Raw genomic sequence first — 27,198 nt, forward strand, 5'->3', positions numbered from 1 at the left:
ACCTCACCGCCCTACACCGTACAAAAAGCCGCTCGGCCCATCACCAAGCCCAAGCCCAAGCCCAAGTCCACGGTCCACCCCCCAACCTGGACGCGTCCCAGCATAGTACCGCCAACCCGGCCTTGGCCAAGTCGGCTCTCGTGTCGCATCCCATCCCGCAAGACCACACCCACCGCAACACCCTACGGCAAGCTGGGGGAGCGTCGGACCGTACTGAGAGAGAATTCCCACCGTACACCTCGGACCGACTCGGAGAGCATTCCAACTGTTCACCTTTGACCTCGGTCCGACTCGGAGCCATCGAGCCACCATACCACATCTCAGCACTCAGCACTCAGCACTCAGCAAGCTGGGGGAGCGTTCCACCGTACCCAAAGCCCGGTCACCAGAGAGCGACCACCGTGCTGTCCGCCATAGAGTCTCCGTCCCATCCACCACATCTCACACCACCACCGTCACCAAGCCAAAACACGGCGGGCTGGGGGAGAGTTCGACCCTACTCGGCAGATCACCACCCAACATCCCACCTCGGCCCGACAGACACCGTCCCGTCTCGAGTCGACCAGCACCTCCGTCACACCCACCGCAGCCCGTCCGTCCCGGCCCGCAGCATCACACCAAACAGCCCCAACACGCCTCAAAGTCCGGGGGAACGCCCCCCCAACCTTCAAACGTATAGAGACAAATCTATAGGACAAGGGCTTAGCCTCAGTGGATCGTAGCAACAAGGCTACTCTACCACTGATTGCTCAGGCAGTCCCAACAGACCAGAGCGGCGGACCTAGCCCTGTACACGTCGAACGGTCCATTGACCAGTCGTGGACTCTTGTGGCCGGACGTCGGTGCAGCCCAGTCAGCATTGTAGATCCGAGGCGCCTCAACAAGTCATCGTGACAAGAGCTCATCCCGATCTATCTAGCCTTGACTGTTGAAAATAGTTGCGACGATCTTCAGAACCTACGGTAAATGCATGAAGATCTCGTCGGGCATAGCTGGCGACCTTTTATACAATCTATAAAGGTATTTGTAGAACTGCAGATCCGTGTATTGTCTCACAGTCCTGCCGTCAGGGTTGTCCCTTGGCTTTTCAGTTGCATCCTTACGCGAGATGAGATGAATCCAGATCGGTTTTGTAACCATTTTGCTACTATTTTCTGTCTCGCTAGATCCCGAAATCAGCCTTGCTTTGTTTCACTTAGAACAAACGAACTTACCCTCCGGCGTTGTTCACAATCCCACATATATCGCTGTTGCGCTTCAATTTCAGAAGCTGTTTCGCGTTCAAATCCCACACAGCATGATCCCTGAGAACGTCGCTGCATGATACCTTAGCGAAAGTTCCTGTGCGACGGGAGTCATAAATCACTTACGTTTCTCCTGTCCACTTGATCAACTCGCTGAAAGCCTTTGTGAAGCACTTTTTACGGTAGCTTTCATACATCTCGTCATTACTCTGCTTGGCAGAGGCCCTGACGACTCCTTGCTTTGCGCTGTAGTTTCTCAGAAGCTTAGTTCTGTATTGATCAAACCATTTCTTCGTGATCATATCGCCAGTCGCGTTCTTGAAGAGGGATCCGATATATCGCCCAACGTGCTCTCGGCCCCATCGACCGTCAACCCCGGCAGAGGGCTGAGCGCGTTCTAGCAAACCTGAGCTGGGCGAGACAGCTTCAACGGTGATCTGTGCTCTGGCGGCATTGGTGCTCGATTGTTGACCTTTTGATTTACGGTGCGATTTGGCTTGTTTAAGCTGAGGAGCTGTTGTGCCGTGGGGATGTTTCGCAGAGATGGGAGGAGGCATTTGCGTCTTTTCAGCGATTGACTCTTGAGCGCAGTTACGTCCGCTGTCGAGAGACTTGCTCGAATTTTGAGACATCTTTGGGTTTTCCTCCCGGATTGTCGGGCATTTGGTGTACTTGACATCGTACCATCTGAGAAATTCGAGCATGTCCATGCTGCGAGAACGGAGACATCCGTCTTCGACCTTGATAACGCAGCTGGAATCATCGAAAGGAGTAATGCAGATGATTTTGGCTTTGCCTGACTCGCTCAGATCTCGACATGACTTGCCCACCGTTCTGTACCATCAAATTAGCGCAAGCAGCCTGAGTGGTGGGATGCGTTCGCTTACCCTCCAGACGATTCGATGATCTTGATCACCCTTTTCCCGTCCTTCTTGCACTTCTTGCCGAGTTCTTCGGGTCTGACGAATATGGCATACTTCCGGAGGATTTTGTTTGGTCTTCACATACATGTCAGCTTGAATTCGATTGCTGCTAGGCATTCAACTCACGAGCTCTTCAACAGGACCTTGTAGGCTGATGCGAATAGATGGCATCGGGATAGAGTTTCCGCACGCACTCGCTTCTCGCCATTGGAAGACGCGGACTTCCCTTCCAACCATGAAGGATTGAATATCTCGGCTCGAGCTCTTCGAAGCATTTCGTGTGCATCTATCGACTGCCCTCTGTCCTCTGTTTTCGCGATGCGCTCGACAGTTCTCCTTTTACGCGTAGCTTTGTCTATTGCCCCTTCCTCGTTTTTCTCTCTCTTCCGCTTTCTCGAAGAATCATTCCCGATCATCGGTAGAAGGCAGTTGCCTGGGACGATGTCAAAGTTTTCGGATTCGGGTACCTCGATCTCAGATGTCGCTGCTGCAACGCCATGATCGATGAAACACGGAGAAGCCGGAGATTTTGGGTAAAATAGTTTGTAAGTCGCTTTTCTGACCTGCCGGAACGTTGGAATTTCCACGACTACCAAAAGCGGTCTCGTGGCTCTAGGATTTGGCAATGATAGTGTCTCGGTGGAGCTCGCGAGCGGCAGAGGAATGCGATTTTGGCCCTTTGATCTTGATGATGAAGTTAGCGAGTCTGCGTCGGAAACTGCCGTTGGTGCGGGGATCGGATTGTCTGAATCTTGGTCCTTAGGGGCGATGGAGTTGGGTTGGACGCTTCCCGCCAATTTACCTGTCCTCGTGGGATCTGACAAGGCCGTCATCGGCTTGATTTTACGCTCTTTGTTGGCATGGACATTGGTTAAGCATGTGATGGAGAGTGGATCGCGAGGGATGGTGCAAGGTGCGGTGGCAGTCGATACAGTTTCGACTGCAGGGATTGGCGTAGGGTGAACATCGGCGGAAGGGGTCGATTGGGGGCGGTTAAATGGTATATAGGTGGAGTCCGACGACTTTGGGGTCTTGAGAGTAGATTGTTGAGTATTATTATTCATCTTAATGCTCGAGACGATATCCTGCTCCGAGTCCTCTTCTTCCTTGATCGTGATGTCATCCTCTGTAAGCTCATCCACTTCGGCTGCCTCGCCATTGCCCGTCGACTCTCCATCTTCCATCTCCACGGTTTCCGTCTGCTGTTCGTCCTTTCGACCCTCTTCCTCCTTTGCTGTCCTTTCATTGTGTTTGGGTAGAGATCCTGTGGTGTCCCGAGTTTCTTCCCGCCCGCCAGCTGGCCTTCTAGATGGCTGCGGCGAAGGTGGCTGTGTAACCCATTTTGGACCGCGTGCAAGCGATTGAGATGGTGTGGGCGACGAAGTCATCGGATCGTTAAGTTCCTTGCAGCTCAGGATAGCAACGGGATTGGATGTTCGCGTTGAACCTGAGATCTTCTTTTGAGCCTTCGCATGACCGGTAGACAGCATCCCTCGCCTGATCACGGTGTGTGCTTCAGAGAACAAGTTATGACCGGTACAAACGAAATAACTGTCTTCGGCTTCAGACAAGGAAGCCTCTTCGACACGATTTCTGGATGTATATATGCCAGGTGAGAGGGCTATACATCGTCGCTTTGGATGAGCAGTTGAATATGTGAATGGTATCGCTTTACTACGAGCTTTCCTCTTGAGCGAATCGGCAGTTGGGTGATCGATCGAGGAGGAGTTGGGAAGGCTCAGTGAGCCGCTGATGAGTGTGTGCTCATGTGGCTGCGGTTGCGTCCACACTGGTTGAGGTACAACGAGAGGACTGAACGCTCGGTCAGTCTGGCTGAGAGCTGGATAGGACAATTTATAAAATGGAGAAAAGGCTGGCTGGCAAGGAGAAGGCATGGTCTCGACAAATGTGGAGCTGTAGGGGTGAACTGAGGACATGCAGGAGGCTTAGCTGTGCTGGATACTGATTTGGGTGATCTCGATGAAGGTGCGGCGATAATTTGAAGAAGGTGATATAGGTGACCTTTCACACTTATAAGTGAAATTTTACAATCCTGCATATTCCGTATGACCGAGGACAAAGCTCGCAAAATGCATTGATCAGCGTTTCATGGGGTAACTGCAGATCTGTGTGAGACCACTGTAGGGTTCATCAGGTTATCGCTTGCTTGAACAATGGTAAATATGGTGAAACGGTAACTCACCATGACTACCATCAATTTCCGTTCTCTCCGCCGGCAACGTCATGAGCTAAACGGCCCATCATCTCCTTTCGTCTCCAGAGCTGTGATCCTGTTGATCTATATTACCAGATCCGGAGTGATCCGATGCCCGAAAGGTATTGTTCATCATGTGGGTCTAAGCTTTTCCACCCCACATGGTATATTCGCTTCCCGGCGACGCTTTTGGGGAATCACGGCAACCCTCGGTGTGTTCGTCCTGATTGATGCTGAGGCGTCTTCGGGGCGGACTTTGACCAAGCCTAAATTTAGCTCGAATATAATGCTAGCATGAGAAAAAGATTGACAGACGAAGGATTGCCTGACCTTGTCGTACTGAAAAGTGAAGACGCGTCGATCAGCGCTTTGATAATCGCGTGTTCCAGCGATTGGTGGACACATTTGCTTCCGCGCTCTTGATATTGCCGGGAAGTCGAGCTTGATGATGAAGCAGTCAGATGGTTGATATGAATGAGGTGCGTCTGATTACAGCTACAAGTGGTCCTGGGTGGCAGTAGAGAGACCTCTCAGATGGATCACCTCACGACGACAGAATTGGCATCGCGTATCCCGACGGTTTCAAAGCGTACTTCGCATCGACCGAGTCTCAGGGTTCATAGCTTTGAGTCAAGAGAGCAAAGCTGGAGCCTTAGGCTCCGTCTTGCAAGTAAAATTAGGGTAATCTCAGAGGTTCTCGATTAATCAAAGACATGTCGCCTGAACAATTGATGCTCCAGACCTGGATTCGCCCGCCTCGATCAGTATATATGTATGTACTTTTCGGGAGTATCGACTATATACGTGCACGGTCCGACAAAGCATCAATATGGATTCGGATTTGAATATTGCTTTGTATCCAAGGAAGAAAGACAGGCCAAGGGATGGAGGATCGTAAGTCTCGTGCATCTTACCCCTGACTCAACTAGATTTATCGTCTTTACAGGAACTTATCATAGATCCACAACCCCTCCCATCCTCTAAGCGACGAACATGCCTCACAGCAGCCACTATGGATCCGACACACGAAGGCCGACCATTCAAGAAGACTTGGCATCAGAGAACTGCCGATCGACCGACTCATACTCAGTCCAGGATATTGAAACCGAAATATCATTTTCCCATCCTCGTCGATCGGTGGACCCCACCTACACGAGCTGAAATCGTCACCATAGCAGTCCCCGGCACGCACTGTGCTGTCACCGCTCGGCAAAAGGTCAAGTCAAAAAGATCAGCGCTCCAGACACCCCTTGAGTCGAATTCGCAACGGCACGAACAACCACAAATTACGGTGACATTGCAAGACCATGGCGCGTCACCAATCTTTCCAAGCCGGCAAGCGAGGAGCACACCTCCATCATCTAACCATCTGGGCGTTTTGTCCGATGTCAAGTCTCCTTGTGTCCCTCATAAGCTGCAAACTACCAGCAACCAAGCTCGCCTTGAGAGTTTCGACTCAGCTTCGGAGGGTTCCGGAAGGGTTGGTCCGCCATGCAGAGGGCCAGATACTCGGAAAGTTTTGGAAGACTTAGCCAATTCCCAGGGTCATACCAAATATGGGAATGATACTAGATACAAACCGAATAGAAGTCTGATCCGGCGATCATATGTCAAGCCTCTATTGGAGGCATCAGAGAATGTACTGGATAGCGAAAAGTTGGACGACACGACGATGGGGGTACTGAAACAGTACTTTTGGAATAGATCAATTCACACTTCGTTATGGAAGGCAGATAGAATGTTTGAGACTGATGGATTTGACAAGGGAAATTCACGGAGAAAAGCATACGAGGAGAGAGCAGTGCTCGAAATTGGACTGGAGGTTGTTCGGAGGATTATGTCAGAACTGTGAGTCATTCTAAGAACGTAGGATCCTATGTTAATCGACTGTTAGATCGGATGGTAGTGGAAGGACCGAGATATTGAGTGACTACCGCGTTTTTATACCGGATAGATGGAACCCTTCAAGTGTAGTAGGAGAGAGCATACGATTGATCGAGAAATTGGGCGGGTCAGTGATGTTGTGTCGCGACCACATCACAATACATTTGATGTTTTGCTGATACGCAGTTCCCTTAGTACCGTGTGCTCGACCGAAGAAGACCTACTTTGCCGACAAGCTACCACCCATATCCGACTCACGGGATTGTCTGCATTGGCGGATATCGGGATACATACCGACAGGTGGAGATTGACCCAGATCAAGTCATGGGACATGTACAGACTCGTGAAAAGTCTGATCATTGTATGCGATAAATTTCGCAAAGTACGTCAAAGCACACTGGAGAAGCTACAAGGTCTAGCACAAGGATGCGGAAAGACGTGAGTGAGATGTTTCTTCATTCATTGTCCGTGTGAGAGTCCTCACTGTTGTTGTTGGCGCAGTCCACTTGAGATAGGTGTCAAGAAAGCTGTCTATATATCGATCTCAATGGATCCTGATCACGCAACAGCGATTGGACGCATATGTGACGCTGAAAGATTGTAAGTCAGCTCGGCCATTAAGACGAGAACTGACCGAGGCTCATCGAGGGTTGTACCACATCATTTCAGTACGATTAAGGCTACGTTGGAGGAATTACGAGCATTCGACGGAAGTGTACGAATCGTCGTTGTGAAGGAACAAGTGATAAACAGTGATCAAAAATCGACGTCCCCGCACGCGATCAGGAAGATGACTTCTCTTGGTTTTTACAACTTTGTAGTTGAACTTCGCAAGGCGAAACGCCAATCCGATCAACGGAAATCTTCTTTGAAAGGCGTGCCAAGAGCTCTGACAAAGGGCTTGCCGCCAATCGTTGCCACAGGTCCACCAATCAACGATTAGTACTGTACACCATGAAGACATTGCTTTGCATCACTGTTTCTCCCTCTAACCGACCTGAGAAGGATGTGCATGAGGATCTCAATGGGACTTCTCCATGGCCCTAGAGCATGAATAATGTGTTTTGATGGTCGTTAAGATCATTGATGCGTCAGTAAGATCTTAATAGCTTCGAAGACGTCGGAAGCGATCAATGTCGACCATATCCTCTTCTGAGAGCGGATTGGACACGAGAGGAAATTTGCCCCCAGAGAGGTTCAACAGCGAACAAAAGGCACGTCAATCGAATGAGATGGCGGCAGATACCCTCGACTGAGTGCATAGGGAGTAAAGCGAGTGACATCGTTTGAATTAAGTATGAGATTGTAGATGATACATCCATGCCCCCATGCCACTTGATTTTGCACATATATTGTATGCTGCGAAAAGTTTGGCACGAAACGCGTTTTTACACCTTAGATGTGTGTTTTGAATGGCTTCTATAGCAAGAATTATGTATGGTAGTCGCTTCATTTTTCCGCTGGGACACACTCTCCCGACCACTAACAACATCATCCATGGGCTTATAGCGAGGTCGTAAAGTGGGTAGAAGCTGTATATGTTCTGAAAGGTGAAGTTGTGTCTGCCACAGAAGCTATGGTGGTGAAAATTTAAGGTTTGTATGGGGTCGCATTTTTGGCAACAAAGATGCCCGTTTAGGCGTCTGCCGTTGGATCAGCATGCCAGATTGATGCAATTTACTGTGGGCTGCACCCCTCAAGAACCCCAAGGGCCAAAAAAATATGCACCTGTCATACCAAAGTGTTGATCTAACGGTGCTAAAAAGGCGCCATTTACAGTGTAAAAACGCGTTTCGTGCCAAACTTTTCGCATCATACAATACATACAAACCACCATGCCACACCTGCATTCTTAGCCAGCTATGCCTCCGCTTCGTCTTCGTCTTCGTCTTCTTCTTCTTCGGCGCTCTGCAGATCAGCCAGAGCAAGCCTACAGGGCTGAGGCGTGAGCACTACTCCCTGAGGCGAAGGGTGATCACTCACTGATAACCTTTCCTGACTGACTTGAGGGCGTTGGATTTATACCTGTTATACTTGCCTCGTTCTTTACCCTGAAGCGAAATGTCAGTGTCTGCCAATAATACGGACTCCACCAAACTCACGCTGAGATACATTGCATCGATGTCTGAACGGTTATGATGTTAGCTTTGATGCCCTTCAATGAAAGCAGTGTGAAACAATTGCTTGATTGCTCTGTCGCAGGTAACGGCGACTCAGCTCACCCTGATCTTCACCCAAAAGATCCAGCCTGTCTTCCATGATCCACCCGTAACTGAACGTATTATCGTAGAATTGGACAAGCCATATCCGCTTGTTCGCTGCTTTCGCTATCGCCCTCTCCTTTTCTTCGATTTTCAGTACGTCCTTGGGAATCTCCTCGTCGCCGGTAGGATCGACGATTTCGGCTGGGAAATAAGGGAAAGAATGTACTACATGAATGGTAGATTAGCATCCGACGTGTATAGCAAGGAGGCGAGCTCTTCCATATGCCGCCGTTCTGGTTAGACAGCTCACGTTTTGCCCAGACTAATGCAATGCGCAATCAGGGTTAGCTACATCTGAGACTGAGCATTGGACAGTCTGGGGATGACTCACCGAGCGTGCCAGACGCATACGTGTCTTCGTCCACAGGCTCCTTAGCCTTAATAGGCGACTTGTTGACCGGGACGGGTTTTCGTTTACCTTTGCTTGGCTCATCCCGGGGCAGATCTTCCGCTGCGGGCGAGTTGGGTCCAGTTCCCATTGGTCCCGATTCTTCTGCGACTCCTTCACCTCGATCCAAAACCTCCCCTCGAGTACTTTTGTCCGGCACCGAGCTCATCTCTACATCTTCGTCTTCAAGTCGGTCATCATCCCGTTTGGCCCTCTTAGACTGACGAGGAGTTGAGGTCTCCTCTGCAGGAGTCGAAGCTTTTCTTTTCCCTTTCTGCTCCGTTTTCTTAGGGGTTGACGCAGCCGAGGTCAAAGCGCTGGAAGGAGGCGGGGACAGCTCGCTTCCGCTGCCTGATAGGGGATCTTCAAGTTTGACAGACTGAGACTTGATAGGACTGAGTGAAAGGGGCGGTACCCGGGGTGTAGATGAGGCTCTCGCTTTCGAAGCCGTTGCACTAGGTGGTTTACGTGATGACATGGTGCTCTGTGCTCGAGCTGATACAAGGAGCGATGATATTAGCTCATCCGGTTATTCAGCCCGCCCTATGGGTAATATCCACACTCACGTAACGACTCCGAGGTCCTCTCTGATCGCTTCCGTTTGCTTCCCTCAGGCAAAACCCAACCAACATTGAACCTCTTGAATTGGTCCTGTGATCCGACTTCCTGCGTCATGATGTCCAGAGCTCGCTCCTGTTCTCGCCGCTCCTTGTCTGTAAGTATGTGGACCGTTTCGAAGCCAGCTACGCCCGGCTGCGATCTGTGGCGATTAGGAAGCGAGGTCGACGATTTGGTGGGGGAGGCAGACCCTGATGTGGTTAAGGACTTCAATGCGGATGAGATGGGGGCAGCGCTTGCATCCGTGCCATGCTTCTGCGCCGGGTAAGCATTGGCAGTCTCATGTGGCTGCTTCTTCCCCTTTCTGGTAGACGCAGGCGTAGACGGCCCCGCAGTTGCGTTACTTTCCCTCACGCTCCTTCTTCTGCTCCTCGCATCGGTTCCTTCAGCTTTAGGCTCGGCGTCCGCGGGCGACGAGGGCACCACACCTGCTTCCCGATTGAACGCTTGCTCAGCCGCCAAAGCCGCGCGAGTGGGTCTTGTTCCGAGCAAAGAACGTTCCTTGGCGGCCGCCTCCCGAGCTTCCCACAATTGGCGCCGCTCGGCGTTGGATTTCCTAGGTGCTTTGGGTGCTTTGGGAGGTGGAGGCGGCGTTGGCTCCTTCGGCTTCTCTAGTTCAAAAGAGAAAATCGACGACAGGTAATCTTGAGACGGGTCCTCTGCACCAGATGTGCGTAGCAGCAGTGCAGACAGTGTGGCAGTAAGAGGCTCGAGGTCGCCAGTCGGACTGAGAATATCGCTAGAGAAGGAATCATGTTCCAGCGCTGGTCGGACTGTCGCAGTGATGACGTCCAATTCCTTGAGCACGGGTTCAGCGTCCTTCTTGATCTTCGCTGCTCTCCGATGAAAAGGGCTATCTTTCGGGTTGTATAGCATTGCATTGTCGAGTACAAGCATGATGTCTCGCTAGATCGAGTGTCAGCCGTGCTCTGTGCACATATCCGCATAGGCCTACCTTAAATTCAGCTACGTCCAGATAACCATTCTTCTCCAGCTTCTCGTCGATCCATAGCCAGCACATCGGTTCCTTGATCACCTGATAGTAGTCCGGTGCGTCCAGGCGGCTGACAGGATTGAGGTACAGCTCTGAACGATCCATCCTACAGCAGGGCTTCAGAATTGCAAGTCCTGCAAAATAGTAACGAGCCAACTCACGCAGATATCCTCCCCAACGCAACTCTTAATCTCCCATGACATGGGAATATGAAGCTATCTACTGTGTCTTTGATGGCGTGAGCCTGACGCAACTTTTCCTTCTCTCGCTTCCGCACCAATTCGGCAAGCATCCGGACTTTCTCGAGGTCATTACGGAGGATTTGCAGGAACTAAAGCCCACATTCAGCACGTAAAACCTGGACTCTATGTTACAGTCTTACTCACCTTCAACTTCTGGGCCTTTTCAGCATCAGTCTGTTGTCGAGACGATGCAGATGCGGTCCAAGGCTACATAGACATCAGCTTATTGGTTTTGTTTGTGCGAAAGAGGAGCATCTCACCTCTAGATGCAGCCGTTTCAGCAGAGGTGCCCCTCTTCTAGCTTCCCTCTTCAAGCTCCAATACCTGCAAAGGCGCTCCACGAAAGGCTGTCTCTTCCGCATAACCACCTTAGCAACATAATCTAAGACTTTGTTTAAAATCAATCTAGGTATTATAGGCGGACCTGGTTTGAATGATTTTGAGTGAGCCTGAGCGGACTTTTTAGTCGATGGTATGGCTACTTGGACGTGCCCATTGTTCGAGAGGGACGGCCGACGGTGTTTGATCTTCTTTTGAGTCATCTTGGAAGGCATGGCGTCGGAGAAGGAAGAGGAGTAATCAGAAGCAGTCTCCGTGTCTTCTCGCGAATCGGCCTGCCAAACGATCAGCTGCCATCTCGAGTCAAGGCGCCAGAATCGACGCTCACAGGTAGGTGCTTGTGACAGAACGCCTTCATCCCTCCATCATGATTGGGAGAATTCATGCTCGTCAGTAAGCCTATTTGCCTGGCACAAGTGACATGGAAAGCGGTGAAGCAGTTCCTGTTATCACACTGTATACAAGCTCCTGTTTTCTCCCTGCACAACGAACAAACCTGATGTCATCCGATCAGCTTGGGGAATGCAATCGAGGAAGCCAGCTTACCAGCTTCCATCTGCTCTTTGGGACAGTCTCGACTCCCTCGACCGGTTCCATATATACGACATTGCCGACTCCGGTCTCGGGAATCCAGATAGAGCATAGCAAATGTGCCCAATGACCCGATGTTGTCTGCTTGAAAGCGCCTCCTTCGTTGGGGCAGAACACGCAGGACTGGAGTGATGGTCAGCTAATGAATTGACTTCTCGCCTGACATGACTTACCACTGGATTCTCTGGAGACACAGTGCACTTTCGACACAGCCATTGACCTTCTGGGATATAGGGCACACCATAACAATCTATTACCTCGCATGTGCATTAGCCTGGTGAGCGCTCTACAGCTAAAACAGCCGACCTACCTTGATGTACCGCTAGATTGCATCCATCGCAGAACACGATAGCATTCGAATTCTCTCCTTCCCCGTCGTCGCACACGGCGCATTTGGAGTCTTCCGCCGCCAGGTGCTGAGTCGGCTGCGGTATTCGTTTTGACTGTAATACTTATGTCAATATAGCCTAGGCAAGGCAAGATGCAAATGTGTTCGGATGTTTAGCTTACCAGACTGAACCATTCCTTCTCTAGCTTGTCCATCAATATCTCGAAGATCTCGTATGATATCGGTCCGCTCTGTTCCTTCTTTCTCTCTGCGTTAATTGCGTCAAGCCATTCTTGATCTGCAATAATGCGATATATTAGAGCCATTCCTTGGAGGGAGAAAAGAGGTACACCATACCTTGTTCATCCATATCATACTCGACTTGTACTGCCAGCTCGGACTCGATCGGTTCTTATGTGTGCAATTCGTAAGCATATACTTGGGCGAGGGAGGGTAGACTGTCGCACCTATATACCGGATGTAATGTTCTGATCTGGTGAAGTCGGAGAAGTCATTGTCTGTCAAGGAGATCAGCTGGTCCGAGGCCCGACTGTAATTGACATTGTACTTACACCCATACGATCTGCTCTGCTCCTGTAGGTGTAGAAGACATTTGAGTCAGCTCATTCTACTGCACATCTAGCTGACAGACTATGGCTCACTGATTGGACCCCAGCAGGAGCGGACATCGACAGATCATCGTCTACCACCCTGAAGGATACCTTCGGCAGGTCGTGCATGTATGCCTTGTCGGCATTGGACTCGAGAGGCATCGTCGCATGCCGAGGTGTTTGGGCTGATCTGAGTTGTCTTGGGTCAGATCATTTGTGAGGTAGCGTTGAGAGGAAGGACATGTTTTTGCAGCGAAGGACGCGTTTCTGTGATAAATGAGCAAGCAAGCACTCGTACGGTGGGGGCCCTGACCGACGACACGTGGTCTACTAGTGCATCAACAACATTACCAATCTCCCCGGTTGCACTTATTACTCCTTCCTCTCCGCGATCATACTGCAATAAGATGTACATGGCCACAACAACCAGAGTAGGAACTTCACTTTCAAGACCAAACCTTTCTTGCCTCGGATTTGATTTTGCGGTGCTATAACAATCACCAAAACAATGGTGGCTACAGGCGCTGCTGAGCGAGCTCTCACCTTCCTTCGAAGATTTGGTATCTAAATAACGGCGAGACATATATTCTGAAAAATATGAGGTGTGTTGATGTTGTATAGACCACTCAAACCCTGACACATGCACATCATTGATCTCAAGCGATTCCACTCAGCAAACCCAGAATTCACTAAGTGAAATGTGTCAATACGATGTCCTTTACCGGTTCGGGTTCACAGTCGAGCTGATGAGCAGATTGTAACCCATATCATGCAGTACTGGTGTTTACGGAAGACACTTGAGAGCCAGATACTCAGCCTGGGCGTGGAGCAATTTCGATTCCATGCATTTTGTGATTTTCCGTCAACCGCCAACTCCTACCGTTAACCAGAACTCATAATAATGTATAATATGGACGTTAAGGCAGACGTAGACCCGCAGACCCGGACATTGCACTTTATATATTTTCTCCTCTATCTCTCCTTCCCCTCTAAGCTACACTACCTCTCTAAGCGGTGAAGTCGGCGACGTGGGCGTCGATGACCTTGGCCATCTCTTCCTCGATCTCCTTGGTGAGGACACCACCGGAGAGTTTCTCAAGAAGGGCAGAGTGTTGGGATTTGAGGAGGTCGGTGCTGTAGGATGACAGACATTTAGCTGAAGGCTCAAGGCTAAAGAAAGCAGACTCATACTCACAAAGATTTCTCCCAAGCACCGATTTGGTCGACAGCGACTTTATCGAGCTTACCGTTAACACCGGCGTAGATCAAAGGAGCCATGACTTCGGTAGGCATGGGTTGGTATTGGGGTTGTTTGAGCAATTCGGTAAGACGAGCACCTCGGTTAAGGAGGTATCGGGTAGAGGCATCCAAATCGGAACCGAATTGTGCGAAGGCAGCAACTTCTCGGTATTGGGCAAGGTACAATTTAAGAGAACCGGCGACGGATTTCATCAATTTGGTTTGAGCGGCGGAACCTACTCGAGACACGGAAAGACCGACGTTGATAGCGGGTCTGACACCCTTGAAGAACAACTCGGCTTCCAAGAAGATTTGTCCATCGGTAATGGAGATAACGTTGGTTGGGATATAAGCGGACACATCACCACCTTGGGTTTCAATGATGGGCAAAGCAGTGAGGGAACCGGCTCCGTAGTCGGCGTTGAGCTTGGCAGCTCTCTCCAAAAGTCTGGAGTGCAAGTAGAAAACGTCACCAGGGTAAGCCTCTCGTCCGGGAGGTCGTCTAAGAAGCAAGGACATTTGTCGGTAGGCTACGGCTTGCTTGGACAAGTCATCGTAGATGATCAAGGCGTGTTTACCGTTGTCTCTGAACCATTCACCCATGGCACAACCAGAGAAGGGAGCGAGGTATTGAAGAGGGGCGGCTTCGGAAGCGGTGGCAGCGACGATGATGGAGTACTTCATGGCGTCGTTCTCCTCGAGGGTTTGCACAAGTTGGGCGACGGTAGATCGCTTTTGACCAACAGCAACGTAAACACAGTAGAGCTTCTTGGACTCATCGGCACCGTCGTTCCACTTCTTTTGGTTGAGGATAGTGTCGATGGCGACGGCGGATTTACCGGTTTGTCTGTCACCAATGATAAGTTCTCGTTGTCCTCGACCGATCTAAGGGGGGGTTTAATGAGCATTAGCATGGGCATAATCGTCAAGATGAAGGCAGTGTGAAGGTCCACAACTCACGGGTACCAAGGAGTCAACGGACTTGAGACCAGTTTGCATAGGTTCGTGTACGGATCGTCGGGGCAAGATACCGGGGGCCTTCAATTGAGCTTGGGTTCTACCGACAGACTCGATGGGTCCTCGACCGTCAATGGGGTTACCGAGGGCGTCGACGACTCGACCGAGAAGACCAGGACCGACGGGGACATCCACGATTTGACCGGTTCTCTTGACGGTATCACCTTCCTTGATCAATCTATCGTTACCGAAGATGGTAACACCGACGTTGTCGGCTTCCAAGTTCAAGCACATTCCTCTGACACCAGAGGAGAATTCAACCATTTCCTCGGCTTGGACGTTTCTAAGACCGTAGACACGGGCGATACCATCACCAATGGTCAATACTCGACCGGTCTCTTGGACATCACCACCAACTGAAGCACCGGCGATTCGTCCCTCGAGAATGGAGGAAACTTCGGAGGCGGCTGTGGTGGGGGATTGGTTTTATCGAGGGGGAATGTGAGATCGGCCGAAACGCGGATGTGTCGGATCGAGGAGGACGGAGGATGAAATAGCATTGAGCGATAGAATGATGAGCGCGCTTCTCAGAGCAGTAGAGGGATTAAGCAGTGACTCACCAGGCTTAGCAGTAGCGTAGGTTCGGACAGCGAGAGGAGCAGCTCTGGTTCGAGCCTATCGAGGGATGATGTTAGCGATGACCTTTCGCAAGGGATATATATGCCTTTTATTCATCTATCTCCGGCCCTCTCCTTCTTCCTCGATGTCCAGCAATGTCTCCTATATCACCATGATGCTTCATCCCCCAACTTTCAACATGTGATCCCACCGTCCATCCCGTATTTCTCCGCGTTCATTCCCCCAAACCGAGTGCCGAAGCAAGCCAGATCGAAACTTACGCTTGAAGCGACGGCTCCTCTGAGGGTGTTCCTGAAGGCGACACGCATTTTTGACGATGAGTGGTGAGTTAGGAGTTGAGTGAGAGTAAAAGAAGGGGAAAGAGGTCTTTGTAAAGACTTTTGTGATGGACTATGAGTATAAGTGGATTGATGGAGAGATGGAGAAGGACTGGTGGGTACGTGGGTGAGTGAGTAGCGGTGGTGAGTGTTGGTTGGTTGTACGGAGAATGCATTAGATCACCCCCAGGGTAAAGAGCGGATCGGTATTATCGGCGTTTCAGATGAGTAGAATGAGGCGGATTCAAAGGGATACCAAGCAATATTATTGTGTTCCTTTTATGGTTATTTATCCGAAATCAACACAACAGTCTCGAGAGAATGTTAGAATGCATCGAGCTGGTATCAAGGGCATATCTATCAGTGCAGCTTCAAGGCATGACCTTCAGACTATCTCACCCATAAAGCACACAGAATTGCAATAATATGGCCCGGCCGAACATATCGTCTGGTGAGTGAGAGCATTCCGGCGCGGCGATGAATGATAGGTTATTTGAATGATGACTCACGCTGCACTCTTCCTCTTTCAGCTTTCGCCAGACTCTCTCTTTCGAGGGGTCTCCAAACCACCGCACCACTACCGCCTCCCAGCACACCTCTACCTCCATCCGATGCGACTGCCTCCTCTTCTTCGTCCTCAACATCAACTTCTTCGGCTCTCTCCCACCTTCCACCCCTCTTACCTTCTACCTCGTCTTCCTCCTCCTCTGTCGCTCAGCCCAGCTCAACTTCATCCGCCCTCGATCTAATCGCTTCTCAATCAACCACCTCTTCAGGCCGATACGTAATAGCTCGACTGTACTCGCGAAACTACCTCCTCCACCCTAAAGACATCTTGACTATCCCTCAACTCAAACCAGCCCAATCACCAGGAAGTACTCTGAGCCTCACGAAGATACTCGAAGTCGGATCGAGGGATTATTCGATACGGAGTCAGGCGTCCAATGCTGCGATACTGAAACGGTCGATGGATTGGAAAGAGAAACGTCTTACCACATTCGATAGTATACCCCCGGCGGTGGTCAGTTGTCAATTGACTGTGTTGGAGCATACCAAGTCGCCCTTGGAGCGGATACTCAAGAAGAAGAGGAGGAAGGGGTACAAGAAGACTATCGAGCATAAGCAGGGGTATACCAGATTGAGGGTCGGCGATATCATTTTGGGAGATAGCGCAAGTCCGAGTACGCAGGAAATATGAGGGAACCAAGCAGAGGTCGGTCGAGTAGGACGTGCAGAAAATTGCAGTAAAGTCTATAATTGGGGAAGAACATCGCTCAATGCGCGCGATATTCAACGACTCGAAGCGTAGAATTATTCATACATAATCTCTGAGGGGTATCAAGAACTCTTTCGCGAGTATATTCGATATGTATATGTGTATCTCGATATAAGTCAAAATGTCCTACTCATCAGCCCAAAGTCCAGGTACTCGCACATCTCACTCAATCTAAGTCCGAGCCTATCTCGCCGCCTGCTTCTTCACTTGCCCAACTACCGTCGAGTTGACCTTGGTTGCGAATCTCAACGAACAGAGAGTCTCGCCTAGATGCGCAGACAGAGGCGACAAATTACACATCATAAGTGTTTTGCTTGAGCCTGTCATCATGTCACGCGAAGAGCGTGCAACATGTTAGCGCGCGCAATGAGCGAGTGGGTTTGCTAATCATGGTGGAAGCTGTAGTGAACTGTGGTTGGACGGACTCACCACTCAAACTAGTCTGCAACAACCTAGTCAACGTGGAATTCCTATACGGCACATGTCCACCTTCTTTCCCACTGCCCAGCGCCCCAATCACGTCCGCCAAGGCAGAGAGCGATTTATTGATATTGATAGTTTCCTTCATCCTATCTTTATTCTCGCCAGCTCCCGACTTCTCAAGTCGTTCGGATCCCGCCAAGTCCACAAGATTCAACATCGCCTCACATTTCTCGTTCGTCGATGCGTTCTCTCCCTTCACTTTGAGGGTGAAGACCGAGTGCGATCGAGATGATCGTTCGTTCATCAATGTAGCTGCGACTGCTCGTCTGCTGCGAGCTCGTTCGAGCAAGGTCGATACTTGACGAGGGTTATTCAGGGGGACTGGGCAGACGTACAAGCAAGATTAGCTAGCTGCGTGTGAAGCGTGTACAAGTGCAATGGACGTATGACTCACTGCTCACTACATCTGTCACGCTGACTTTACCGTCGACAGTCTTGATTTCGTGTTTCTTCGTGTCGAATTGACCATTTCCGAGCAGATCGTTGATCTAGGTATAACATCAATCTCTTGTATTGCGCATACTGTGATCAAAAGCCACTCACGACTTCATTGTACACCTCAAGGAATTGGCCTTCCATCTGGTATTTCCACCCTCGATCTTTGAGTCCGTTGGAGACGGAGAAGATCATATTGATAGCTCGGGGAATCATACCGGCGTTGACGTCGTCCTACAATATTGCCATATATCTGTTAGCGAGTTCGCACCTTCGGAAGACCTGCTGGCCCAAATCAACTTACCTGGCCACCTTCCATCGTCCACGATTTACCTGAACCAGTTTGACCGTATGCGAAGATGCAAACCTAAGTGTCCAATTAAGAGATCAGTCTATCATCCTCAGATGGCTGTCGGATCCCATGACTCACATTGTATCCGTCCAGAACAGATTGAGCGAGCATGCTAATCTCCTCGAACACTTCCTGTTGGCCAGCTGAAGGGTTGAAGATCTATACAAAGTTGTTAGTCAGGTCGAATTTTTGCGGTGAGAGGTAAGCAGCTCACCTTATCGAAAGTGAACGGGTACTCTTGCTCTCTGCTTTGTCCCGTGGCCGATTCGGATCTGCTAGTCACTACGATCTGCGACTGTCCAGTCTCTTGGGCAGTCCTTTCGTCTCCGTAGGCAATCTCGGCCAGCGCGTCGGGAGACGATGACTCGTGGGCTGTACTAATCGTCAACTACCATACTATAAGGGTTCTATACCCGAGTCAAGGGCTCACCTAGAGCAGGCCTCACTCGGGCAAACACTCGAATGTTACCTAAGGCACGCACGTCAGCTAGTGCTTCCTCAGATATCGCGGTCGGCCTCTGCTTACCTTTCAACTCCTGCACTTGGTTATGCAGTTTTCTCCTAATGGTCTCGGCGTTTCGCAGTTCCTCCTCGATCTCGGCCAGACGCACATCCCTGTCTTTCTCAGCTTCCTTAATCTTTGCTTCGGCGATTGCTTCCATCTTCTTGGCGTTTTCCAGACCGATGGCGAGTTCAGCTTTCATACTTGACACACTAAGAGTCGCGCGCTCTACCTCAGCTTGCACGAGGGTCAACTGAGTCTGCGATGCTTGGAGTTGAGCTGAAAGCGTAAGATGTTGGGTAGATTGCTCGGCAAGAGATTGCTACGGGACTCAATGATTAGCTCAAGTCATTGAGCAGTACGACTGTCTGTCGATTTACCTTTAATTGTCGGATGGTTTCCCTCTCCCTACTCAGCTCGTCTCTGCTATCTCTCAATTCGTCTTCCATCCCCCTCTTCTCCCTGTCTTTCCTGGCGATCGTGCGTTCGAAATCATCCACTTCTCTAGCGTGTGCAGCTCTCAAAGCGGCTAGCTCTTCGGACGCTGATGACAAGTCCCGCCTGGCCTCTCGCTCGGTGTTCTGCGTAGACTGAAGAAGGGCCTGTAGGTCGACCTGGGACATCTGGAGGGATGAGACTGCGATAGTGTCAGCAAGGCATATGAGCAGCAGATAAATACAGTGGATACTTACTTTTGGCTTGCCTAAAGGAGCACAAAGAAAGTGTTAGCTAAGGATGAGCGCCCCTTGTATAAATGGGGACCACTCACTCTCGCTCTATGAGCTCTTTGAAACCTCCCACCATCCTTTCTACGTTCTCAAGTCGGCCATCATGGCTCTATTTGACGATGTATCACTTAGCAGCTGGATTTCGTCGTTTCATCCCTCAGCTACTCACCTTGAACTGAGCAGCACTTGCTACTCCGCTTCCTATGCCCGATCGACCAGCCACAGCCCCCAGCCCAGGACTGACCCCCCTGCTTGTCGCTCTGGCAGTCGGACCCACACTTCTTCCCAATGCACTCGCACTTCGAGTGTTCGTACTTGCCGCTGCAGGCGGACGTCGTGCGGTGGTTGTAGGTGCGGCTGCTCTCGTTCTGGCAGTACCAGCGGTAGTCGATGTTGAAGCGCTACCTGTGCTGCCAGTACTTCCTGTTCGCCTTGTTGATGTGCCTAATGAGGACGCTGGTCGAGAGGATGGAAGGGTCGAGGATGGTTTCCTAGTAGTTGTCGGGACAAAGCCAGAGGGCTTTCTCTGAGATGTCCGCAAACCCACTGCGGATGTAGACGAGCCTAAAGACGATCCGGAGACTGATCGTTTAGTTGGCGGAGGAGCTAAGGGGGATGAAGGTAGTTTTCGCTTGTTCGCGTTGCTCGATCCGATGAGGGGTGCAGAACCGGTGGACAAGGTAGGTATAGCTGATGGCTTAGCGGGTGAAGCAAGTCGAGGTAGTCGTGACATGGGAGCCTTTGTCCAGCTCATGCGTTAGCTAATCGCACAGACTGAGCAGTACATTCGAAAGACAACTCACTATGTTCTCTTGATCTTCCGCCATGCTGAAGATGTGAGCTCTAGGAAATGATACTGAAAGTATACCTGAGGACGACAATGTCGATCTGATAAGCTGATTTGGTGATTGTTTGTTCTGTTGTTGACACCAAAATGAGTGGTTCAACGACTAACACCCAAAAGGCAGCCGCGTCCACTTTACTTATTCAGCCCACCGTTTAAGGAGGACTGGAGTACTGTTTGATTCCGCTGCGTGACGTGTCAATGTTTCATCCGGAAAGCCCATACTCGTTCGTACCTGCACGTGGTCTCTTATCAGCTTATCACTCGTCGGACTCGCTTACTTGGTCGCGGATCAACCCAACCCAGCATTTTCATTCGACTACTGTGACTCTGTGACTCGCTCCTCTCCACCACTGATTACATGACGTTGAGCTATATCTATATCACCATCATTTACACGCATAGAGCATAGTCAACATCAGCAAACATACCGTCGCCATGCTCAGACGTTGCTCCAACCTTCCCCGCTCTGCTCTTAAGCTTTCCAGACCTGCCGCCCGAGCATTCACCAAACCCTCCGCTCCGGTCGCTGCCTCTAGCCAATTGTCCACTAAGGATAATGTACTGTTCGAGCTCGATGTCAAGAAAGTAGGAAACGAGATCAGGAAGAGGGGCTTGACGAGTGCCCTCGGTGGCCAACGGGAAGGTGGCATGGACAGAGTCAGTACACTGTATACATGTATAGCGTACCAGCTGAACTTAGAGGGACTATCCAGGACACAATCATCCGACTTCTGTACTCCCTCGGATCACGGCACGAGGTGGAAAGATACCTCCGGATCTTCACTCAATCCTCGAAAGACGCTTCAGCCGGAGGTGTCCTCCCCGAAGCTAAATTCGCTGTACTCAAGTGAGCTCAATCATTTCCCCAAACAAGTACCCAGCTGACCCATCTACAGGATCGGCGGTGCTATCCTCACCAACGAGCTCGAAGACCTCGCTCTCTCCCTTTCCTTCTTGAACAGGCTCGGTCTTTTCCCCGTTGTATTACACGGAGCTGGTCCCCAACTGTAAGCATGACGTGGTCGGACATCTGGCGTTATGCTCATGGCCATGATAGTAACGACATCCTCGAAGCTGAGGGAATTGTACCAGACTACGAGGATGGTATCCGTATCACCGGTAAGTCTCAGCCCCATGTGATGTGGGCCAAGCTTATATTTATTTCAGACCCCAAGACTCTCTCCATCGCTCGACGAGTGTTCCTCCAAGAGAACCTCAAACTCACCACCGCCCTGGAACGACTCGGTACCCGCGCTCGACCTATTCCTACCGGTGTCTTCACCGCCGACTACCTCGACAAAGCCAAATACGGTCTTGTAGGAAAGATCACCAGAGTCGACAAAGCTCCCATCGAGGCTGCTATCCGAGCTGGATGTCTGCCTATCCTCACCTCTCTTGCTGAAAATGCCGAAGGCCAAATCCTCAACGTCAACGCTGACGTAGCTGCCGGAGAATTGGCCAGAGTTCTCGAGGTGAGCTGCATGAACGATCCGGTACGAAAGACCCAGCTTACCCTTATTCTCACCTGCAGCCCATGAAGATCGTTTACCTCAACGAGAAGGGTGGTCTATACCACGGTGTATCCGGAAAGAAGATCTCCACCATCAACCTAGATGAAGAGTACGACTCGCTCATGAAGGAGTCGTGGGTCAAATTCGGTACCAAGTTGAAGATCCGAGAAATCAAAGAACTCCTCGATACCCTTCCTCGAACCTCTTCCGTCGCCATCATCTCCACCGACATGTTGCAGAAAGAGCTTTTCACCGATGCAGGTGCAGGTACTTTAATCAGACGAGGACACAAGCTATACAAACAACCCGGTGTTGAGGCTGTTGGATCTACTCAACTCCGACAAGTCTTCTCTGAACGAGATGCCGAAGTCACCTCCGGCAAACGATCCGTCGCCGAGATCTTCTCCGACCTTAAGAGCTCCCCTTCCACTATCTACGGTGACGAGCCATTCGACGTCGTCGCTGTTGTCTCCCACCCCGAAGGTGAAACTCCCGTCATGACCAAATTCCTCCCCTCCTCAAACGGTATGCTTAACAAGATCGCCGACAACGTCTTTGACGTCATCAAGAAAGACCACAAGCGACTCTTCTGGACCGCCAAGGCCGATGACGAGAACCGAGCTTGGCACTTCGAGCGAGCCGACGGCAGCTTCACCCGAGCAGGGAGGAGCTTGTTCTGGTACGGTGTAGCCGATGTCAAGGAGGTCGAGAAGATCATCGAGGGATTTGAGCAAAGCGGCAGGATCGAACGTGTCTTCTTACCTGTCGGACCGTCGATTCCACCTCACCGAATGAGCCCTGGTCAAACTCGAGCCTTCTCCACTTCCGCTAGACCGTCGATCGGAGCTTCCTCGGTCAACTCTCGAAGGGGTTACGCAACAGCCACCGATGTTCCCAGGAAGAAGGTAGCTTTGATCGGTGCCAGAGGATATACGGGCCAAAACCTCATCTCGCTCATCGACAATCACCCTCATCTCGATCTCACCCACGTCTCATCGCGAGAGCTCGCCGGACTCCCCTTGAAGGAATACAAGAAGTCAGACGTGTCATACTCCAACCTCTCCGTGCAGGACGTAGGCAAAATGGCCGAAAACAACGAAGTCGACGCATGGGTCATGGCGCTCCCCAACGGGATCTGTAAACCATTCGTGGACGCCATCGACGCTGCCTCGCAGAAAGGCGGAAAGGGGGTGATTGTGGACTTGAGCGCAGATTATAGATTCGAGAAAGACTGGACGTATGGTTTGCCTGGTGAGGTCCAATCTATCTCTATATAATGCTAGCGTAGATAGCAAGACCAATTGGCGAAAGTAAGAACAAGAAGCTAAATTAACATGCATTGAATTGTTACATTGCTTTGCTGTACAGAATTATACGGTCGAGAAGAGTCAAAGAGATCGACCAGAATATCGAATCCAGGTTGTTACGCTACCAACACCCAACTCCTCCTTGCTCCGCTAATGCAGCACCTCGACCCGCAAGCTATGCCCTCTGTATTTGGTATCTCCGGGTTCTCAGGTGCGGGAACTAAATCTGGCGAGAAAGATGCTGAAGGCAGACCTAAGACCGTACCCAAGATCGTGAGTTGATCTGGCTACACAGCAGTACACTAACTCGCTCAAAGTCCGCAGAAGACCTTGGCCTTTCAGTCCGACCGTACACCTTGACCGACCACATCCACGAGCGAGAATCAGCCAACCACCTTTCCACCTTACTCCCCGAGAACAACGACTTCAAGCTTGCTTTCGTACCCAACGTCGCTCCCTGGTTCTCGGGTATCATCTCGGTCCTGACTGCCCCGCTGAACAAGACATTCCGAGCTTCCGAGATCTTTGAACTGTACGACGAGAAGTACGCCAACGAGAGGCTGATCACTCTTGGCAAGACTGTGCCAGATGTGAGGGACGCAGAGGGTAAGCACGGGTGGAGGATGGGCGGGGTGCAGGTGCATAGTTCAGGAAAGAGAGTGGTCGTAGTTGTGAGTCAAAATAGAATGTGGAAAGGCTTGTGCAAAGTGGCTGGTTCCGATAAATTGACACTTCGGGTTCGTAGGGTGCTCTGGATAACCTCTTGAAAGGTGCCGCCACGCAATGTCTGCAGGTGCGTCCACTCTCATTTCTCTTCTTGACCTCCCCTCTGCTCTCCTTCTCCCCACTCTGCGTCTCATCACCTCTTATATCGTCCTTTCGCCTTAGCATCGCGCCTACCCCGTCTACTCCTTCGCTCCGCTCTCCCCCCCTTTCCCGCCTCCTCCGCCTCCTCTTCCCATTTTCTTGACCACTCTTACGACCGATGATGCTCTACCTTGCTTTCTCGTATCGAAAATGCGGGCTGATGCATCTCTGTTATCCCAGAACTTAAACAACGCCCTGGGCTACGATGAGTTAGCTGGAATACCGCTTGACAAATTATAGTGATAGTGATTGGATTGCAGCGTAATGACATGCATTACTGATCGGATACCGTTCGCCATGAAGACCCACTAGTACGATAATTAATCTCAATTCAGTAAACATCCCCGAGGTTTCATTCATTTCTTCTTCTGCACCCGCAAATGCTTGCGTCTCAGCTTTTCTATGTATTTCAAAGATCGTGCCGGCGTCATCATCCTGCCCTCTGCGGTTTGGGCTTCTCGCACGGTATCGATCTCGTCGTTCTCACCAAGGTCGATATAAAGGTAACGGTCCTGGTTCAGATGTTCGGAAGTACCATCTTGCGTGATGGCTTCCCTGTACTGAACTCCATCACTGCCAAATAATGTACTACGATCACACAAGTCTTTCACCTCAGATTCCTGACGAGAACAGATATGCCGCATGGACTTACCATCCTGTCGCTTTGACTAATCCCGCTAATTCTCTACTGACGCTGAATGGCACATTCCGGGTGATGTATAAGCCGTAAGTTTTCATGAAGCGCCCGGACCTGCGAATTCTGTAATCAACTAGTTGCCTTTCGAGCGTGCCGCGGACTTACATGCGCTGGTACTTAGCGGTGAGCTTCGAGACTTTCCGTAGAAACTTCGAGTACGCAGGCAAGGGAGGAACGTAGCTGATCAGTCGCTTGATACTTTCTCCCAAAGGCCAAGACTTGATGTCAGCGAGGCTTGGCCGAGTCTCGAGGCTGTCATGGGAGCCACGCCAAGTGATTTGAATAGCGTGCTTCGCTCGATCCTTAACGAAAGAATCAGGATCTCCCAAATGGCAGTGTCTACCATCAAGATTGAGTTATCTTACGCTTTAGCAGTCAAAGCAACGTGATGGGCACTACATACGCTCCCATATTTTGCATAATACTGCGTAACTCCTTGAGCAACACATCGGAGGAAACTCGAGCAGGAAAATACACCTTGTATTCTCGCAAAATCAAACCGCAATCCCTGTTGGCCATTTAACTACTTTCAGTACGGTTTTACAATGAACTCACACGTCTTTGATGGACCGCTTCAGGTATTCTAATCCACATTCCAGCCTTGCACCTGAGAACAGACGACGCCTGGTGTCTGGCTGATTGTGAAAGCGTTCTCTGCCCCGCGAATTGAGCATGGACAACTCGAGCGACGGGCTGGGATGGTAAAAGTGGTGTAGAAGGTATTGAGGTTTTCTCTTAGCCAGACGCTCGGGATCTAATACCTTCACGAGGTCGATTGTCTGGTCTATGGATGATCTGCTGGACCTTCCGACCGGCGTCAGGGGGTCGGCACCTACTGGTGATACTCTGGCGCAAGGCCTGTCCTCGACGGTCGGGCGAGTGGTATGGATGGATACGCTGTGAATCGATTTTTCGCCTTTGACCCCCCTTCGATCAGCAACAAACGCCCTTTGCCGAGATGGGTCTGAGGCCTCTTGGCACCGGGTCGCGGGGTTCACCGAGGCTGAGCTGACCAGCCTGTTTGGTGATGCCAGTGACTCAGCGGCATTACCCCGCGATGTCGTCGGTGATCCTGCTTCGGTATTACAGCTCTCTTCCGCTTCGCTCTGAGTGCCTTCCGCCTCAGCTGACGACACAAGATCTATCACTGATATTTCAGACTCGATATCCTCGTTATCACGGATGGCGGCTGATTGAGCTTTTGGCTGCGCTTGGGCATATTTGCCCGATCTGTCATCTTGTATGTCTGTTCTCTCGGGCGATGAAGAAGGAAGAGCCTTTTTGATCTTCTTGCTAAAAGGAGCAACATCCGGCGATGATGATAAGTCGAGATTGCGCTTGGTGGATGATGGTATTGGCGTGAATCCCTGCTCGCGCTCATCATCCGGAGAAGTCGACTTCCGTTTCCTGCGGTTTGGGGTTCTCTCAACAGGCTTTATAACGGGTATGATCAGTGGCTGAGACTGTCTTTGACCTTGGCTTTGTCCTCGCATACAAAGTCCTTCCAGAACGAAGTAATACGGAATTTTCTCGCGCAGTTTGGCTGTCCGGCACAATCGGTGTAAACAAGAAGGAAGAAAGGATTTGCAATAAGGTATCACTTACCTCTTTTTCTGTCACTGTGCACATCATCAAACGATCTCCAATGACGCTTGATGCCATGTTTCTCCTGTAATTTTCCCGAGTGGAATTCTCGTTTGAGCCTGTTCGGACTTGGTAAGAGCCGTGGTGCCATATGCAGTATGCCTACACAGATCGCTGCCAGCAACACAGACGGATGACAACACTCACGCTACTATCTTATCATAGACCGTGTCTTTCCCGTCTGCCGCTTGCCACTCCGAGATCTCCCAAGTACCATCATACATATCTCTTTCTGCTAATCCCAATCTTCTCAACTCCTCCATATATGGGTTGTCCTTCATGAATATCGAGCAGAACTTCTTGGACGTTCGCAGCTTGCCTTTCGCTTGAGTGTCAGACATAGGGAAGTACGTTTGCAACCACTGCTGCTCGCGAGATATCGCTGTCAGGAGCTCGAGAGTTCGCTCCGCGGTCCATCTGAGCAGTACGACCAGTGAAAACGATCGTCAGCGGACGCGGAACCTCTGATGGGATAGTGCAGCTATTGGAACTGTGCCACGAACCGTACTCGGACACCTATCTTGGGCACATTTTTCACCTTGGACATGATCGATGGTCTGTGTAGGGATGGTAACAAGCATATGTAAGATGAATTTAATTTGTAGAAGTTTTGCCAGCTCCACACAATCAACTCGCACACAGCACAAACCCATCATCTCAGGGCAAGTGAGCCGCTCAGATCTTTACCCTCGACATTAGTGTGTGTATTCAATATGCAGGAGTGACTTCCATTCCTCGCTCTGTTCCAGGACCATT

General features: G+C 50.6%; 8 protein-coding genes across 8 annotated transcripts; 3 read left to right on the forward strand and 5 right to left on the reverse strand.

The window, feature by feature from the left end:
• Window positions 1–957: 957 nt before the first annotated feature.
• On the reverse strand, window positions 958–3,657 carry I303_106634 (uncharacterized protein; the record flags this gene model as incomplete). Its single annotated transcript, XM_018411977.1, has 5 exons — window positions 958–1,162; window positions 1,215–1,316; window positions 1,371–2,078; window positions 2,132–2,242; window positions 2,294–3,657. 5 exons carry the CDS (start codon window positions 3,655–3,657, stop codon window positions 958–960), a joined length of 2,490 nt encoding a protein of 829 aa, XP_018259178.1.
• Window positions 3,658–5,394: 1,737 nt separating this feature from the next.
• Window positions 5,395–7,209, forward strand: I303_106635 (uncharacterized protein; the record flags this gene model as incomplete). The annotated part of the gene is made up of 5 exons (XM_018411976.1): window positions 5,395–6,230; window positions 6,277–6,393; window positions 6,462–6,704; window positions 6,768–6,866; window positions 6,936–7,209. The coding sequence occupies 5 exons, from the start codon at window positions 5,395–5,397 to the stop codon at window positions 7,207–7,209; spliced, it is 1,569 nt and encodes a 522-aa protein (XP_018259177.1).
• A 917-nt stretch (window positions 7,210–8,126) lies between these two features.
• Window positions 8,127–12,803, reverse strand: I303_106636 (uncharacterized protein; the record flags this gene model as incomplete). Its single annotated transcript, XM_065969410.1, has 19 exons — window positions 8,127–8,196; window positions 8,250–8,317; window positions 8,369–8,391; window positions 8,489–8,695; window positions 8,862–9,413; window positions 9,485–10,442; window positions 10,492–10,636; window positions 10,692–10,861; window positions 10,917–10,979; window positions 11,033–11,386; window positions 11,440–11,607; window positions 11,658–11,825; window positions 11,876–11,952; window positions 12,013–12,145; window positions 12,213–12,328; window positions 12,388–12,441; window positions 12,498–12,548; window positions 12,603–12,624; window positions 12,693–12,803. The coding sequence occupies 19 exons, from the start codon at window positions 12,801–12,803 to the stop codon at window positions 8,127–8,129; spliced, it is 3,510 nt and encodes a 1,169-aa protein (XP_065825482.1).
• Window positions 12,804–13,648: 845 nt separating this feature from the next.
• Window positions 13,649–15,784, reverse strand: I303_106637 (ATP synthase subunit alpha, mitochondrial; the record flags this gene model as incomplete). Its single annotated transcript, XM_018411974.1, has 5 exons — window positions 13,649–13,775; window positions 13,837–14,765; window positions 14,841–15,304; window positions 15,458–15,512; window positions 15,737–15,784. 5 exons carry the CDS (start codon window positions 15,782–15,784, stop codon window positions 13,649–13,651), a joined length of 1,623 nt encoding a protein of 540 aa, XP_018259175.1.
• Window positions 15,785–16,219: 435 nt separating this feature from the next.
• Window positions 16,220–16,991, forward strand: I303_106638 (mitochondrial 54S ribosomal protein bL21m; the record flags this gene model as incomplete). The annotated part of the gene is made up of 2 exons (XM_018411973.1): window positions 16,220–16,244; window positions 16,324–16,991. 2 exons carry the CDS (start codon window positions 16,220–16,222, stop codon window positions 16,989–16,991), a joined length of 693 nt encoding a protein of 230 aa, XP_018259174.1.
• A 261-nt stretch (window positions 16,992–17,252) lies between these two features.
• I303_106639 (uncharacterized protein) lies at window positions 17,253–20,396 on the reverse strand (the record flags this gene model as incomplete). Its single annotated transcript, XM_065969411.1, has 14 exons — window positions 17,253–17,389; window positions 17,499–17,873; window positions 17,947–18,040; window positions 18,096–18,221; window positions 18,292–18,354; window positions 18,418–18,498; window positions 18,554–18,711; window positions 18,770–18,808; window positions 18,866–19,163; window positions 19,222–19,478; window positions 19,534–19,544; window positions 19,611–19,678; window positions 19,739–20,308; window positions 20,373–20,396. 14 exons carry the CDS (start codon window positions 20,394–20,396, stop codon window positions 17,253–17,255), a joined length of 2,301 nt encoding a protein of 766 aa, XP_065825483.1.
• Window positions 20,397–20,851: 455 nt separating this feature from the next.
• Window positions 20,852–24,341, forward strand: I303_106640 (N-acetyl-gamma-glutamyl-phosphate reductase; the record flags this gene model as incomplete). Its single annotated transcript, XM_018411971.1, has 10 exons — window positions 20,852–21,073; window positions 21,130–21,263; window positions 21,313–21,423; window positions 21,474–21,535; window positions 21,584–21,888; window positions 21,948–23,178; window positions 23,296–23,507; window positions 23,552–23,905; window positions 23,980–24,027; window positions 24,282–24,341. 10 exons carry the CDS (start codon window positions 20,852–20,854, stop codon window positions 24,339–24,341), a joined length of 2,739 nt encoding a protein of 912 aa, XP_018259172.1.
• Window positions 24,342–24,457: 116 nt separating this feature from the next.
• I303_106641 (uncharacterized protein) lies at window positions 24,458–26,989 on the reverse strand (the record flags this gene model as incomplete). Its single annotated transcript, XM_018411970.1, has 6 exons — window positions 24,458–24,689; window positions 24,754–24,852; window positions 25,354–26,341; window positions 26,404–26,501; window positions 26,590–26,859; window positions 26,946–26,989. The coding sequence occupies 6 exons, from the start codon at window positions 26,987–26,989 to the stop codon at window positions 24,458–24,460; spliced, it is 1,731 nt and encodes a 576-aa protein (XP_018259171.1).
• Between the last annotated feature and the right edge of the window lie 209 nt (window positions 26,990–27,198).

This window comes from Kwoniella dejecticola, chromosome 8, assembly GCF_000512565.2.
Source record: "Kwoniella dejecticola CBS 10117 chromosome 8, complete sequence".
Classification (NCBI taxonomy): domain Eukaryota; kingdom Fungi; phylum Basidiomycota; class Tremellomycetes; order Tremellales; family Cryptococcaceae; genus Kwoniella; species Kwoniella dejecticola.